The sequence below is a fragment of the Pteropus medius genome, unplaced genomic scaffold (genome assembly GCF_902729225.1).
Source record: "Pteropus medius unplaced genomic scaffold, Ma_sr-lr_union100, whole genome shotgun sequence".
NCBI lineage: Eukaryota > Metazoa > Chordata > Mammalia > Chiroptera > Pteropodidae > Pteropus > Pteropus medius.
This window is the reverse complement of record NW_024354875.1, coordinates 31,581,374-31,598,518: the sequence shown is the minus strand read 5'-3', so window position 1 is coordinate 31,598,518 and position 17,145 is coordinate 31,581,374. Positions and strand designations below refer to the sequence as shown.

The 17,145-nt window shown below is 32.3% G+C and overlaps 1 protein-coding gene across 2 annotated transcripts in view; it reads left to right on the top strand.

The window, feature by feature from the left end:
* TLK1 (tousled like kinase 1) overlaps window positions 1-17,145 on the top strand; it is a 126,626-nt gene that overhangs the window by 75,880 nt on the left and 33,601 nt on the right. For both annotated transcript variants that reach the window (XM_039855768.1, XM_039855767.1), the window contains exons 8-12: window positions 175-267; window positions 3,696-3,806; window positions 3,923-4,059; window positions 7,068-7,256; window positions 16,521-16,587. In XM_039855768.1, coding sequence (XP_039711702.1) covers window positions 175-267; window positions 3,696-3,806; window positions 3,923-4,059; window positions 7,068-7,256; window positions 16,521-16,587 — 597 coding nt within the window. The remainder of the gene's footprint in view (window positions 1-174; window positions 268-3,695; window positions 3,807-3,922; window positions 4,060-7,067; window positions 7,257-16,520; window positions 16,588-17,145) is intronic.

Below are 17,145 nucleotides of genomic sequence, written 5' to 3'. Positions count from 1 at the left end.
AAGTTTGTAGCACTTCTGATTAAAACTTAAAACTACACTGAGACTTTTTGGAATAACCTTTGCATATGCACACAAACTCAGCTATTTTATTTGCTTTTTAGAATTGGTAAAATCTAATTTTATGTTCGCATGCTATATATAATGGAGATAATAAAATAGCTTTCTTTCATTTAGACTGATCTCACAATGTTGAAATTAGCAGCATTAGAAAGTAATAAAAACCAGGACCTGGAAAAGAAGGAAGGTCGTATAGATGACTTGCTCAGGGTAAGTAGTAAGTCATAGAGGGAAAAAAAATTGACTCATTATTTCTCAATAGTAATACTGTTGAGAAAATTCTTAGCATTGTAAAAAATTCTATACCTGGGAAAAAAGCCTTTTCTGATTGTCTAAGTACATGATTGAAAATACCAACTTTAAAGTGAAAATTATTTTATTAGCTCTTTAAAATGTGAATTGAGAAACAGTTGGAGAAATAGAAGGAAGTTAATAAAACTTATTTTTATTTTATCAACTATTATAAGACAGATTATACATTTCACTTTAGTTTTATTTAAAGTTAATTTATTTTGATATTAATCTAATTGACATTTGATATTATACAAGATGAAGAAACTGCTGAAATCTTGTGAGATTTTTAATGGAAGCTTTATAAAAAGACACATTAAAAGGTATACTTACAATGTGAGAAAAACAGTGGTTCTCACCCTTTGATGTGTATAAGAATCACTGGATGACAGAAATGGTAGGGGACACTTTATAAAAGTACTGATGCCAAAACTCTACCCTGAGAAGTTCTCATTAAATCCATGTGATGTAGGGCTTGCACACTGGTAGTTTCAAAAGCTTCTGCAGATGATTCTTATTTAAGCCAGCATTGAGAACTATTGGTAATGAAACTCAATAAAACCAACATCCATGATCTTACCATAATGGCTAATACCATAATAGCCAGTATCCAGTATGCCTTTCCTGATCATGTCACATTCACTTACATCCCTTTACCATTAGTTATTATGCTAAGTTTTGTATTTATTATGCCTTTGTATTTCTTTATGGTTTTATTAGGCATATATCTATACATTCTTAACATATTATTTCAGTTTGGTTTTGAAAGTATATATGCAAAATTACACTGTGTGTACCCTTTTGCCCTGTTCATTTTCACTAAACAATATCTGTAGAACTGTCTTGTTTGTTCATTTCGCTACTGTATAGTGAAGCCTTATATGACTATACCATAATTTATCTTTTCTGCTCTCGGTATACATTTAGCTTCTACTTTTTGCTAATATAAACAGTTCTGTTAAGAACATTCTTGTACATGTCTTTTAGGGCAAATATGGAAGGATCTCTCTATGGTATATGCTTAGGAGTGCAGGGCAGCATGCATATCTTCAACTTTAAAATGTCACATTTTTCCAAAGTGGTTGGATTGGTTTATATTCCCACCAGCACTGGGCAAGAAATAATCTCATTTTCATTATCCTTGCCAAGTCTTAATATAATCAGATTTTTCTTTTTTGGCCAGTTTGATGGATATAGCAAGGTATCTTTAATTATGCATTCCCTACTTACTGTCTTAAAATATTTATTAACTATTTTTGTTTCCTCTGTGAAATAACCGATCATGTTTTTTTGCTCATTTCCTTACCGGATTGCTGTCTTTTTTTCATTGATGTCAATTTTTTGTTGTGACAATCAATATATATTGATTTTCTCCCAGTCTGAATTGTCTTTTCATTTTTCATGCTGTCTTTTGATGCTTAGATAAATTTAAATGTTTCATATGATTAAATATATCTTTTTATAGTTTGGTTTATTTGTAACAAATTATGATCAAAGGTGTACCAGAAGAATTCTTTCTATCCCTAAGATCATAAATATGTTCTTCTATATTTTCTTTGAAAAGTTTTATAGTCTTGTTTTCCAGTGTAAGTTGTTAATCTCATTTTTGGGTATAGTGTGAAGTAGGGTTTCATTTAAAATTTTTTCTACATAGATAACCATATCTCTAGCTCATATAATTAAAAGTCCACTTTATTGCCAGCTCCATCATATAATCCAGCTTCATCATATAATCCAGCTTCCACATAGAAGATCTGTTTCTGTGTTCTCTGCTATATTCTGTGTTCTATTTGTATATTCCTATGCTGGTTTCACAGCATCTTTTTATCATTTAGCATTTAGTAATAGAGAACATGAACAACAGTACAGTACTTAAAATGAGATACAATGTGTTATTTTTGAGAGAAGAACATATTTGGGCAGCCTGAGTGTGATGGCTCCATAGTGTCATCTGGGATCTTCGCTCCTTTCATTTTTCTACTCTGTCATCCTTAGTGTATGGTTTTCATCTTGAAGGTTATTTCAAGGTACAAAATATTTATCAGAGTCATAGTTGTGATATCTATATTCTTAAGCAGAAAACAAACAGAAAAGAATAACAAAAAAATGTGGCAGTTCTTTGTGTACCTTCTTGGATATCCCATTGAACAACTTCTGCTTACATCTCATTGACTAACCCTAGCTGCAAGAGAAGTTGAGAAACGTGTCTTTTAGCTAGGCACATATCAATCCAGAATAAAATATTGGTTTTTCATTACTAAGGATGAAAGAGAAAATAGATTTGGGTGATCTCAGTTACTTTAGCTTTATAGTACATCTTGATATGTGGTTGAACAAATATCCTCTTCTTTTTGGCTATGTTTGGCCCTTTGCAGTCTTAGAGAAGTGTTAGAATCAGTTTAAGTTACACACATACACACACACAAAATTTGTTGGGATTTTGTTTGAATTGCACCTAATGATAAAGATCTGTTAGTGCTAAATTCCATTTGAAAATGTCTTTATTTTACCCTTTTTCTTGAAAAAAAAATTTATTAGGTATATAATTTTAGGTTGGCATTTACTTTCTCCCAGCATTTTTTATTATGCCATTGGCTTCTACCTTGATTGGCCTACACCTGTGGTTCTCAAAGTACAATCCCGAGACCAGAATTTATAAGAAATAAATTTAAAAGAAATAAATTTTCAGACCCTACCTCATTATCTACTAACTCAAACTCTGGAGTTGGGTCCCAGTAATTTGTCTTCCAACAAGCCTTTCAGGTTATTCTCTTGTCATTATATTAGACTAATCAGACTCATCTCCTGAGCTTAGAGAGAGGCCACTTCCCTATGCATCCGGCTGCCTACAAAATCAATAGAATTTGTATATTGTGCCAGGAAAGATGGTGGGAATAGTTATTGTGTAGGCATCTGCAGTGTCATCCACAAGTTGAATGGAGAAAAAAGTTTGTTACAAAAGATGGAAAAGAATCATTTGTTTTTAAGTTAGACATTAAGAGTTAGATACTTTATATACTATATTTGTTACTTTTAACTAAGTGAGGTAGATGGCATTGACCCTATTTTAGAAATAAGAACTAAGATATAACTTTCAGAGTGGATTTGAATCCATGGAGTATGGGTACAAATTCCATGTACTTTCCACTACACAATTAAACAGCATTTAATAGTATCCCATGGTAAGTAGATGTTAAAAAAATTTTTTAGTATCATACTCAAATACTCAATCTTACTAATCTTTTTTTCTTTATGTAATTTATTCAGAACATTGAAAATATTCCTGAATGTCTCATATATACACCTTTTCCATTGTAGACCTTTTCCATTTTCTACTTATGTTGCAGGCTAACTGTGATCTCAGACGGCAAATAGACGAACAACAAAAATTACTTGAAAAATACAAAGAACGATTAAATAAGTGCATATCAATGAGCAAGAAACTGCTTATTGAAAAAGTAAGTTAAAAGTTTTATAATTTTTTCTTTCTTTTTACTAGCCCCTTTCGCTTTTGTATGCTTTTATAAAATTTAAACAAATATAATTGAGTGATGATTTTTCCTCCTTTTTTTAGAGTACACAAGAAAAACTGTCAAGCCGGGAGAAGAGTATGCAAGACAGATTACGCCTTGGGCACTTCACAACTGTTAGACATGGTGCTTCATTTACTGAACAATGGACAGATGGTTTTGCATTTCAGAATCTTGTGAAGTTAGTCATTCTTACATGTTAAAAAATTTAGTATACCTTTGGGTTTTTATAACTTCCAATGATTATAGACTTGGAATTATATTCTACATTTACTTCTTACTACTCTTTGAGATCATAGAATTTAGTACATTTTAAAAGAACACAAAATAAAGATATAATTTTAGCTTAGGCAGACTTCTTGACTAGTTAGCATTTATCTATACAGTAGGATGTATTATTCTAAATATGACTTTCTAAAATATAAACTGATTTTCCAGCTTTATAGGTGATTTAGGAGGAAAGTTGTTGAAAATTTAATTTTCATTACAAGATTTATATATCTATGTATATCTTGGGACTTTTCTACTTAGTTGTTTTCCTATTCCCCAATCTTGACAAAGTGTTACTATTGAGCACTTGCCTACTCTCTATTCCTTTTGGTAAAGACGGGAACTTTTTCTCCTCTGCTTCAGTTACAAGAACTCGTAAATCAGTTGAACTGAACATGTGCCTTTAACATTTCTGAGGTAACAGCGATTTAAAACAAATCGCTGTTACTATATATTCTTGAGTTCAGTCGGTGGTGAGGATAGGTTGACTGTTTATGTATTAAGGAGCCAGGATCTATGCAGCTCCCTTTTTTAGATATATGCTGCTTTTTATTTTTCTGGAAAAATATTTAAACCTAAACATCAACAGTATTAGCATCTACATTAACTTTTTCAGAGTCAATCCAGTTAAATGCAAAATGGAGGCAAGGCATTATTTTACATAATAGCACATAAACATTGCTGTTGCAAACACTGGTGTACTGGACTCAACACAGAATGCTCTTCTCTATCTCTCAGTTGATTTATTCAGCTTTTGTTCATCACAACTGTGCTGGGTGTTAGGTATACCATAATGAAGGACAGTGTCTTGTGATGCTAGAGAATTTGGGTTTTAATTCTGTGGATAATGAGGAGCTATTAAAGGTTTGTATGTAGTGTGTGTGGTCACAAGTTTTAGAAAGATAGCTCTGGTGGTAATGTTGGAATAATGGAAGAGGATAAATTATTGACAGTTCAGATGGAGAGTTGTCCAAAGGAAAGGTGATTAGGTTTGAGCTAAAATAACTGATAGTAAAAGTGGAGAATAGGATACATTTGAGAGAGAAACCATAATTTTTGAGGAAGAATCTCTGCTACTAAACCCGGTTGTCCTTGTAATGAATAAAATAGGTTACATAATAGAACCTTAGATATAAACTAAAAATATAAGTCTGACATATAAACTCTGCCAGTAACAATTTCTCCATCGAGCTGTCAAAAAAAGAGCAAAATTAAAGCTTTCATATTGTTTGAACATGTGGAGATTTGGGGAGAGTAGCACACTCGGAAGCTCTGTGCTCTTTCCACACATACTTTGCACTATGTATCTCTTCCATCTGGTTTTTACTGAATTATATTCTTTTATAATAAACCAATAATCTAGTTCAAAAAAAAAACTTGCATTTCCTATCACTAATAAGAATTTGAAGGTCTACTGTGTGTTATTACATATACATATTTTATATAAGCTATTTATCAGTGATATAACCTAAAGTAGTTGGAGGATGAGAAGAGAAATAACAATTAGTAATATTAAATCAATAGGCTCTACATTGTATGGCCATTCCTGAATAATCAGGTATTACCTATATATCCATTCCAGCAATTATTTACTTGCCATTACGATTTTAATCATTAGGGTTATTGCTATTGATTGTGCTGTAAACTAGCTTTAAAAAATAACTTTTTTAGTAAGTTGAAATTATTTATTTCCACTTGCAAATGAAAACTGGATTAAGGTTTTGTTCTTGCTTTATGATTCTTGAGATTTTCTTGACCCTTTCATTCTTCTGTCTCAGTAGGGTGGTTCTTGATTCTTTTACTCCTCCCATGTTCTACTTCTACCTGGCTAGAACCATAAGAAAAGGAAATGTTTGTAAAGCCAATTCTGCATCAGCAGAGTAAAAGTTCTGCAGTTCTGGTTTGAATAGGGGTGGAGGAGCAAGAAATTGAAACATTTGACTTGTTCTAAATATAAATATCATAACCATGTAGAGTTTTAAATTTTTTTCTTAGCATGGTGAGGTGACCTACAAGGGAACATGGTTACTACTAGAATAAGCTTAAGGTGTTGTATGATGGAATGGTTTAAAAAAGCTTTACTGTTACCTACGTAATGCTCTGGTCAGATTGCTAAAATCTCCACTCTATATTTTTATAATAGACATGATATCTGTTAGTTTCTAGAATTAATAAGCTTTAAATTCTTGAATGGGTAGCAGTAGTATTTTTGCTTTTATTAATTGTCCATTTTTCAAAGCCATGCTAATTTTTCTTGTTGTTTCCTTTAAATTGTCGATTTCTTTTTTCTTAAATTTCTTATATTGGGGTCAATTTTTGTTTCATTTCATTACTTGCCCATTCCCCAAATTTCTTTTTAACAGAGATAAATTTAGATAATAATACTGTATTCATGTCCGTTTTATAAGTTTTTCTGCAAACACTACGTGATAAATGCATGTGTAAGATCTACTTTATAATTAATTTTAGTTTTTTTTAATATTGCATTTATTTTATTCAACCAACATTTATTTGAATATGTAATATGTGCCAGTCACTATGCTGGGCACTAGGAATACAGTAGGATATAAAATAGATGTAGTCTCCATTCTCCTGGAGTGATGTAGTCCAAGACATATTCCAATCAAGGATCTACAGGAGTATTCGTTACAAAGGAGATAGGGAGCTACAAGATACCACAAGAGTATATATATGGATACACATCTTTCCCTAGTATAGGGGTTTTAAGAAAAACCTCGTTTAGAAATGAATACTTCAGATGAGACCCGGACAGTGAATATGAATGGGTTCACCAGGGTAGGATCAAAAGGTTAAAAATTTATATTATATGCCTTTTTGTGTTTATTAGTGCATTTTTGTGTTATAACTGTGAAAAGTAATGGAGACTTAATATGATTTTTTACATTTATTTTTATACAGGCAACAAGAATGGGTGAATCAGCAAAGGGAAGATATTGAAAGGCAAAGGAAACTTCTAGCCAAACGCAAACCTCCCACAGCTAATAATTCTCAGGCACCCTCTACCAATTCTGAACCAAAACAAAGGAAAAACAAAGCAGTCAACGGAGCAGAAAATGATCCCTTTGTTAGACCAAATTTACCACAACTGTAAGCCTCCATTTTTAATTTTCCTTTTTTTAAATTGTTGCCAGTAAGCACGAATGTTAGTAATGGATGTCATTTACAATTAAACTAATACTTAAGTAGTAAAAATAGTTAGGACCAGGAAGGAAGGTAGTATTGCAAATTTACCTCTAAATTAATAATAATCTCCAAATATCTGAATTTACCTTTGTAAGTGGAGATTTATTAATCTTCTTTTAAAATGGAGACTTAGGTACCTCAAGGAGACTGGAATCCATTCTTTCTTCCATTTCTCAATGATAGAGTCAGTTACTAATGTTCCTTTTTCTAAGAGAATGTTAAGTAATTTCCATATATTTTCTCAACCTGTGAAAGCAATACATTGGTAGATTATAGGTATTGTTTTTCTCCTTTCAGTTTTTCTTTGTCTTTTAAATTTTCTACTTTAAGATGAATTATTTTTTATAATTCAAGGAACAAAGACTTAAAAAAATAGTTACATGCTTATCATAGAAAATTTGGAAGAACATAATGAAACAATATAGATCACGATCCAGTCCCACAGAAAACACCATTGTTAAAATTTCAATGTACAGTATTTCCCACCTTATCCATGTTTTGCTTTTTATGGTTTCAGTTACCCATGGTCAACCACAATCTAGAAATATTAAATGGAAAATTCCAGAAGTAAACAATTTATAACTTTTAAATTGCTCACATTTTGAGTATTGTGATGAAATCTCACACTGTCCTACTCTGTCCCACCTGGGATGTGCATTATCCCCTTGTCCAGCGTATCCACACTCTGTATACTGCCCGCTTGTTAGTCACTTACTAGCCATCTTGGTTATCAGATCAACTGTCGTGGTATCACAGTGCTTGTGTTCAAATAACCCTTATTTTACTAAATAATGGCCCCAAACCATAAGAATAGCAATGTTGGCCACTCAGATATGCAAAAGAGAAGCTGTAAAGTGCTTCCTTTAAGTGAAAAGGTGAGTACATTACAATAAGGGATTTTGAGAGAGACATTCGCATAACTTTTATTATAGTATATGGTTACAATCATTATAGTTTATTTTTAGTTATTGTTAATCTCTTAGCATGCCTAATTTATAAATTGAACTTTATCATAAATATGTATGTATAGGAAAAAACACAGTAGATATAGTGTTTGGTACTATCTGTTGTTTCAGGCATCCACTAGGGGTCTTGGAATGTATCCCCCACAGATAAGGGAGGACTATTTATACAGATATAGCTAAACTTATTTTTCTATTCTGCAAGAATTTACACAAGCTTATGTAGGTAGAAAATACACACACACACCCCTTCTGATTGATATTTTATATAGGTGTATTCTTTTTCTCCTTTCTTAAAAGATAATATTTCATATATGCTTTGAGTCCCATTCCATGCTTATCAGGGACCCCTTCTCTTGATACCTTTTTAATCTTTTATCTCCAACCCTTTGCTGTCTACTGGTTCCTTCCTTTTAGAAAATAAAACAAAAAAACCAGCCCCTCAATTATAAATCCCTCTAGTCTCCATATTCTGTCATCTTCATATGATGACATCTGCCTCACCTTCTGTTCTCTTCTTTCTTAATTGAAAATGTTCTTTTAAAGATTGTTAACTATCTCCTTAATGCTAAATTTCATAGATATTTGAGTCTTGGCAGCACTGAATATTGTTAACTTTTTTTTCCCCCAAAAGATCCTTTCTTGCCTTAGTTTTTGAAATACCTTGTTCTCCTAATATTCATTTTAATTTATCTGGCTACATCATCTCAATCTCTTCTATGGACATTATTTACTTTACCAATTTGTAAAATGTGTATTTTAAGGATCTGTTCTAGGCCATCATACATCTCTTATTCTCCTTGAGTATTAGCTACTCTCAGGGTTTCAGTTATGAGGTGTATGCTGCTGTCTACCTCCAGCCCACTTTTCTCTCTTGAGTATCATATATTTATATCTCATTCTTAAATGTAACGTTCTTGCTTAGTTGATATTGGTACTTAAATGCCTCACAGGAACCTCTGATGCAGCCTGTTCAAAACTATATTTGCTAAGTCTACAGCCATGCCACCCTGAACGTGCCCAACCGATCTCATCTGATCTTGGAAGCTAAGCAGGATCGGGGCTGGTTAGTACGTGGATGGGAGACCACCTAGGAATACCAGGAGCTATAAGCAAAACAAACAAACAAACAAACAACTATTTACTAAAAATACAATGCAAAACAAAAACTATTTACTATTATCTTTCCCATTTTAGTCTCCACATGCGTGCCTTATCCATGCCCTCCCACCCCACTACCACCCACCACACACCACCACCACCACCACCACCACCACCACCACCCCACCATACTCTTTCTTGTATTGTTCTCTCTATTGCATAAGATAATTGCCACTACCATCCTCTCAGTTCCAGAAATATTAACGTTTTAGATCAAGCTTCCATTTATTTTTTGCAATTCCTTTTTATTATTTTCCATTAAAAAATTGGTGCTGATAATCTTTTGAAGTCCATCTCAAAATTTACTTCCTTCTTCAAACCTTTCCTAATTTGGGGGGAGTGTTGTAAATTGGAATTAAAGCATTTGACTCTTGATTTTTAAAAAAACAATTTAGCAAATGATTTACTTTTTGTAAATTATTAAATTTGTTGCTTAAATAAGAGCTGATGGGTAGGTGAGCAGTTATATAGAAGAAAGTGTATGTTAGCTTTAACTCTACCCCAGTAGACAACCAGTTAGTTCTTCTATATCTCAACTGTATCCACTTAATGTAAATCCCCACTGACACCATTCTAACTCAAGTTAATGCCATCTCTTACTTGGGTTATTTTTACACATACACCCCTTTCAACTTTGATCTTGTCCTCTAATCCATTCTTCTATTGTAGTCAGAATCATTTTTTCAAAATAAAATTATGATCTCTTCATTCTCGTCCTTAGAACCTTAACATAGCTCTCTGTCGCTTGTACGATATAATACAAAAGTCGTAAAATGGCTTATAAAGCACTTTTGATCTGGTGCCTTCCAACCCTTTTTAACCATTTGCCATTCATCAGCGCCTACCGCTCACCATCAGCTTTCAAACTCCAACCCACTGTCTTAATTTCCTTTCATTTTTTTAAATCCCATACTAGATGTTTTCTCCTTTTGAAAGCTTTTTCTTGACCCCTGAAGGATAAGACTTAATCAGTACTTTGAGGTATTGCCATGGTGCCCTCTGTCTCTTCAATCACACAGCATTACCATTTACTCAGTTAATGACACTAAAAACAGCTGTTTCCCTTTCTCTCAGTTTCTACGTCTGTTTCAATAACATTTTAAAAGTATCTGTCCATCTTCATTGATAATGTCTAAGTATAGACCTCATCTCTTTTCATAACCTAGATTACTGTTTTCTTACATGTCTCATCATATAACTTTCATGTCTCTTTCACTGGCCTTTGAGATAAAAATTTACTCTCATGAAGACTTTTATAGGCCTTCTTATTTTTCTCTTTAGCCTCATTCCCCAATATCTGCCTTGTGTATTTTATGTTAAACTCCTTTCAGTTCTCTAAATAGATTATTCTTTCTTGGTTCTATGCCTTTGTACTTTTTATTCCTTGCCTTTCTTTACTTCATTTCCTATTCACCTTTAACACTTGGCTGAAATACCAATTTCAATAGGAAGTCTATTGTAATCTTTTTCTTCCTAGTTTATTTCTCCTTCCCCTCAGGTGAAGTGCCCATGGCCTTTTGTGGATTCCTGTCTGTATCATAGTGTTTATCTCACTATTTTATGTTTATATGTATTCTCAAATGTCTAGCAGTTCCCGACATATGGAAAGTGGTCAGTAAATACTAAATTACAGTACATGAGTATTTAATTGATTTCATTTTCTTCTTTTCAGCAGACCATTTTTCTAGTTATAGGTGTTTTGCTTCCTGCTTGTCTTCCAAGATGCTAACAGCCATGACCGTAGTTTAATAATCATAGACTTGTCTCATTTCCTTCCCATTTTATTACATATGTTAACTTAGAACTAACCCTGAAGTTATGCAGCTATGTGTTCTTGGAGTGCAAATGAAGTGATACTACATAGCAATTTAATTGCATCCTTATGCAGATGCAGATTTATATAGGGGAAAAAAGCCAGAAAGGCACTTTGATTCATATATGTTATAGTTTGAGTTTAACAGCCATACTCTGCAACTGTCTTCTAAAAACACCTTTAAATCGTTGTTTAATGGAAACTAGGTTTTGCTTGTGTGCAGAATATGTAGTATAATTAGAATAGAGATCATGAATCTTTAATTATTTTTCTATCAGAAAATTAACATAGAAAAATGAAGTTATTGCTATGCAGTGGTTAGAACTTTAGGCACCATTATCAGACAGATGTGGCCTTCAACTTTGAATCTTTTGTGTTATTTTTGGTAAGCTGTTTTACCTCTTTGAGTCTTGATTTCCTCATTTACATCATAGTGTTGAAAGGATGATATGAAGTAATGCATGTAAAGTATTTGCTTAGTTCCCTGACTTTTAACTAATTTTTAATCACCAGCAAAATTCAGTAGAGTTTTTTAGGTAGGAGTTTCTAATTTTAGTCACAAAGACTTTTATTATTCAGAGTAAATAATTTGCAGAACTAATATTATCTACAGGTAATGTATAAGTGATTCTCGATTATTAATATATTTTAATCAAGATTTGACTTTGTTAAACATTTTAAATTGTTTTGATTTTGTTTATATATTTATAAGAAATAAAGTGGGTTTTTACAACTATAAAAGGTTCAAATCACTAGAAACCTAGAATAATTCTAAATTTGTATGCACATAATAACACGGCCTCAAGATAAATTAAAAATTGATGGTACTTTAAGGAGATATAGAGAGATCCACACATCATAAAGGGAGATATCACACACATTTCTTGGTAATAGAACATAGAGATAAAAATAAAACAATACAAAACAGAACACACAGTATGGGTATAGAAAATTTTCATGGGCTTGACAGACTTGACCTAATGGACATATGTAGAACATCCTCTAACATCTGCCCAATGTATGTTCTTTTTATGGATTTTTATAAAAATTGACCATGTTAGGTTATAAAGCAAGTCTCAACAAATTTCAAAAGATTGAAAAGAGTTCCTAAGGGACTGGGATTGTTTCATCCTTAAATGTTTGGTAGAACTCATGGGTGAAACTTAAAGGATTGGAATCATATAGAATATGTTCTATAACCACAGTGGAATTAAAACTAGAAATCAGTAACAAAAAATATAATGGAAAGGTCTAAACGGAAATGAGAAAATATTTTTAGATAGTGAAAGTGCTTCATGGCAAAATTCGTAAGATAAATCTGAAGCAGTATCTAGAGGGAAATTTATAGCTTGTATTCATATACAGGAAAAGAAGAAAAACTAAAACTTTATAAACTAAGCATCTATTTCAAGAAGTTAAGAGATTTAATCAAAGTAAGAAGAAAGAAAAGATAAGAATTAATCAAAAGTAAGCAGAATTAATCAAAGTAAGAAGAAAGAAAAGAACAATAATTAATGATACAGCAAGCAAACATGCAATACAGAGAATCAGCCAATCCGAAAAAAGACGTGTGATTAAAAAAGAAAAAAGAGAGAAGACAACCATTATCAGGAACACAAAAAGGAATATTAGTACAAGTCTACAGATATTTAAAGGAAAACAGAACATTATAAATGCTTAAATTTGAAGTTTTTGTGAAATGGGTAAATTTCTAGAAACATCCAACTTAAAATTGACATTAGAAGAAATAAAATCCAAATAGTTCTATAACTATTAAAGAAATCGAATCTATAATTAAAATCTTTGATCAAAGAAAACTCCAGGTATAGATGACTTTATCTATGAATTCTACCAACCAATTAAGGAAGAAATAGTGCCAGTCTTTTAAAAACTTTTTTGAAGAACAGCTAAGATAGAAATATTTCCAGTTTATGAGGCCAATATGATCTTGGTGTCAAAATCAACAAAGACCATAAAAGAAATGAAAGTTATAGGCTAATCTCACTTACAAAAGTAAATACAAAAATCTTTAAAGTATTAGGAACCTAAAATATAATATGTAAAAATGGTAATCTATCAACACAAAGTGAGATTTATTCTAGATATGTAAGGCTGGTTTAACATTAAAAATGTCAGTGTAATTTTCCGTATAAAGAAAAAGATTATATGATCATCTTAACAGATGCCAAAATAAGAACCATTAGATAAAATTCAGCACTGATCTGTGATTAAAACTCTTAGCAAACAGTAAGTAGTAGGTAACTTCCTTAATCTACAGTATATATTCATTTTTCTTTTTCCTTGCATCTCTGCATGCTCTGCTCTTGAGTTACTATGCCTCCAGTATGTACTTTTTCTTTTCCTGGCTTCTTTCTGCTTCTCTTTAACCAACTCAAATGTTACCTCTTATGCTTTTTCCCAGTTTCTTTCAGATAATATTTTTTTTCTTGGCTCTGTATACTCATAGCTGTATTATCCAGGATGATCACCTTATTTTAAGGTCCGCTAATTAACAACTTTTAATCCCATTTATCCTTTGCCACATAAAGTAACATATTCACAAGTTCCGAAGATTGGAATGTAGCTTTTTTTGGGAAGCCATTATTCTGGCTACTGTAGTCTGCCCTCTGACTCAAGATTCATATCCTTACCAGATGCAAAATTCATTCGTCCTACCACAGTGTCGCTATAAGTCTTAACCCCATTACAGCATCAACTCAATATCTAAAATCTCATCTAAATCTCATCAGCTTAAATGTTCCAAATCTCACTGTCTAACTCAGTTATGAGCGATATTCTGTATAATCCACCCTGAGACAATTCCTCAGCTGTGAACCTGAAGAAACAAGTTGACCTCTTTCCAAAATACAATGGTGGGAACAGACATAGGATAAGAATTATAGACATTCCTATTCAAACAGAAAAAAATTAAAGGAGTCACAGATCCCCAGCAGTTTCAGAATCTATCCAGGCAAACTCCATTTGGTTTAAGGGTCTGGTGATAATTATTTGTGGTTTGTAGTTCTGCCTTCTAGACTCAAGGTTTTGTTGACAGATCTGAGTCTTTTTCATGAAGGTTAGCATGTATTTGTAGCTGAGTAGCTTTATCAGACTGTTTCTTGTTTGTATTACTTTGGGAGTCTGACAGCCTTTTATCCAATACTCTGTCCTTTTAAATCCAAGTTGGCAGTGTTTCTGCTGGTTCTCAAGAATCTTGTGGATCTCTCACATATGAAACAAGGATTCACTCTATTATGACAAGAAGATCCTCCACAGTTTTCTAGATAATCTCATCGCTGTTTTTGGTTTCTGTTGAGAAGGCCGAGAAGATCTATGAGTCACATGCTTCATCGTCTTAAAGACCATTTATGTGACTGAATACTCTGATCTTTCTGGGGTATTAGCAAAAGGTTGTCCACATACTCCTTTTTCTTTTTCTTTTCTTTTTTTTTAATAGCAGCTTTTTTTGACAATGAATCTCAATTTTAGTATATTTCACCCTCTGGACAGGATGAGAATTTCTTAAACCATTAAGTCCTGGTTCCCTTAATTTATCTCTTCTCACATTTTAATGTAAACAGCAAGAAGAAATCAGTCTATGCCTTCAACACTTTGGAAATCTCATAAGCTAAATATTCGAGTTCATTTCTCTTAAGTTTGGCTTTCTGCATAACTATAGGATACAATTTTGCTAAGCTATATTCCATAATAACAAGGATCCCCATTCTTCCAATTTTCAATAACCTGTTCCTTATTTCCTTCTAAGTCCTCACCAGCAGCACATCTACTGTCCATATTTCTACCAGCAGTCCGTTGATGATGGTTTAGGTGTTCTCTAAAATGATTTGTTTTCTCTGCTGTGCTTTGGAATTCCATGAGTAGCAAAGTTGTTAACATCTACATTTCTGCTCACAGTCTTTTCAAGGCAGTCTAAGGTTTTTAAAATCATGCTGCTCAAAATTCTTCCAGCCTCTTGCCTACCACCAAATTCCAAAACCACTTCCACATTTTTAGGTGTTTGTTATAGGAATGTCCCACATTTAGATATCAAGATCTGTAGTAGTTTTCTGTTGTCGCTGTAACAAATTACCACAAATTTAATGGCTTAAGGTAACACAAATTGTTTATCTTATAGTTTTGGAGATTACAGATCTGAAGTGGGTCTCATTCGACTAAAATCAAGGTGTCATCAAGGCTGTTTTACTCCTTGTGGCTTTAAAGGAGAACCCATTCCTTGCCTTTTCCAGCTTCTAGAAGATGCCTACATTCCTTCGTTTATGATACCCTTCCATCTGCAAGCCAGCAATAGCCAGTCAAGTCTTTCTCATGTCACATCACTCTGATTCTCACTCATCTGCTCTTCTCTTCCTTTAAGGAGTCTTGTAATTACATTGGGCCCACAAAGATAATTCAGAATAACTCCCTAATTAAGATCAGCTGATTAGCAACCTTAATTCCTTATGCTACTTTAATTCTCCTTTGCTGTATAACAGCATATTCGTATGTCCCAGAGAGTAGGATGTGGACATTCTAAAAATAATTGATGTGGCAATTAAAAGCCATTAAAATTAACATTATCCTAGCTTAGCTCTTTTCAGTCTGTGCAGTAAAATCATGTTTCTTTAAAGAAACTTGTCTCCGATTCATGTTATCTAAATATTTTACATTTTATCTAAAAACAGTTTTTTTATTAATGGAAATAGACAATAGATATCTAAAAAGCTAATATATGTCAGGTACTTCCTGATAGGGAAATGCTGAAAAATGTAAGAAATGTCTCTTATACTGTGTTGAGGTTTACATTTTGTTTGATGAAAGACCCTGGAATAGGAATTCTTAAACAGATCTGTGAACTCCAAAATTATATTTATGTGAAATTTTCTGGAGAGAGTGTTTATATATTCCTTTAAATTATTTTTAGCTGTCTATGATCATAAAAGGGTAAGAATTATTGCCCTAGAAAGTCAGTAGCCTAGTATTTAGTACTATCTGTAAAATTTGCTTATTAATGTTTCAAAACCAAACAGAAGTTAGTAAAAATATACATTAGTTCATTATTCCATCTATAAATATTAGATGTATTGTGAAGAATATCTTAAAGGACTTCTGGCTTATATTTTGGGCTGAAAGTTGTCAACATTTTAGTATTTCTTTTTGATTAATTTTATATAGCTGGTTATTAAGAAATAAGTATTAATCTTTATACTAGAATTATAATTTTATTTTTGACAGATTGACTTTGGCAGAATACCATGAACAGGAAGAAATTTTCAAACTTAGACTAGGACATCTCAAAAAGGTATGTGAAGCATATGTTGGATTTTGTTTGTTGCCAGAGGTTGTGGAAAGTTGTGTTATAAGTCTCTTATTGAATAAATTAAAACATAAAACATAAAAGAGAAAGCACCCAAATTTAAAGAATTTAGACAAAAGAAGGACATTAAATTTGCATTTTTATGTTGAGTATATTAAAATAATTTTTCTTTACCTTGTGGTAACTTACAGACATTGAGATGCTTGTCTTCCTGGCCAGACCTACAGGGTCTGAAGACTACTCTGTTTAAATACTATCTTTTTGTAAAAAATGCTTGACTTTTAAGATGAAATGTAAAACTTCATATTGTTTCTGCCTATTTCATAATAAATTGAAATAATTATAAATTAATAACATTGTTTCTTCAACTTTTAAGCTGTTGAATGCTTGATTAAATCTTTCATTTAAAATGCATATATATTGATAAGTTTAGAAGAGCCTAGTCATCAGTAATAGTATAAAATGATATGACTTAGAAAAATGTTGCTATGTATTATTATAGTAAATGTTTATAATGTGTAGCTTATACTTGTTTATAAACTC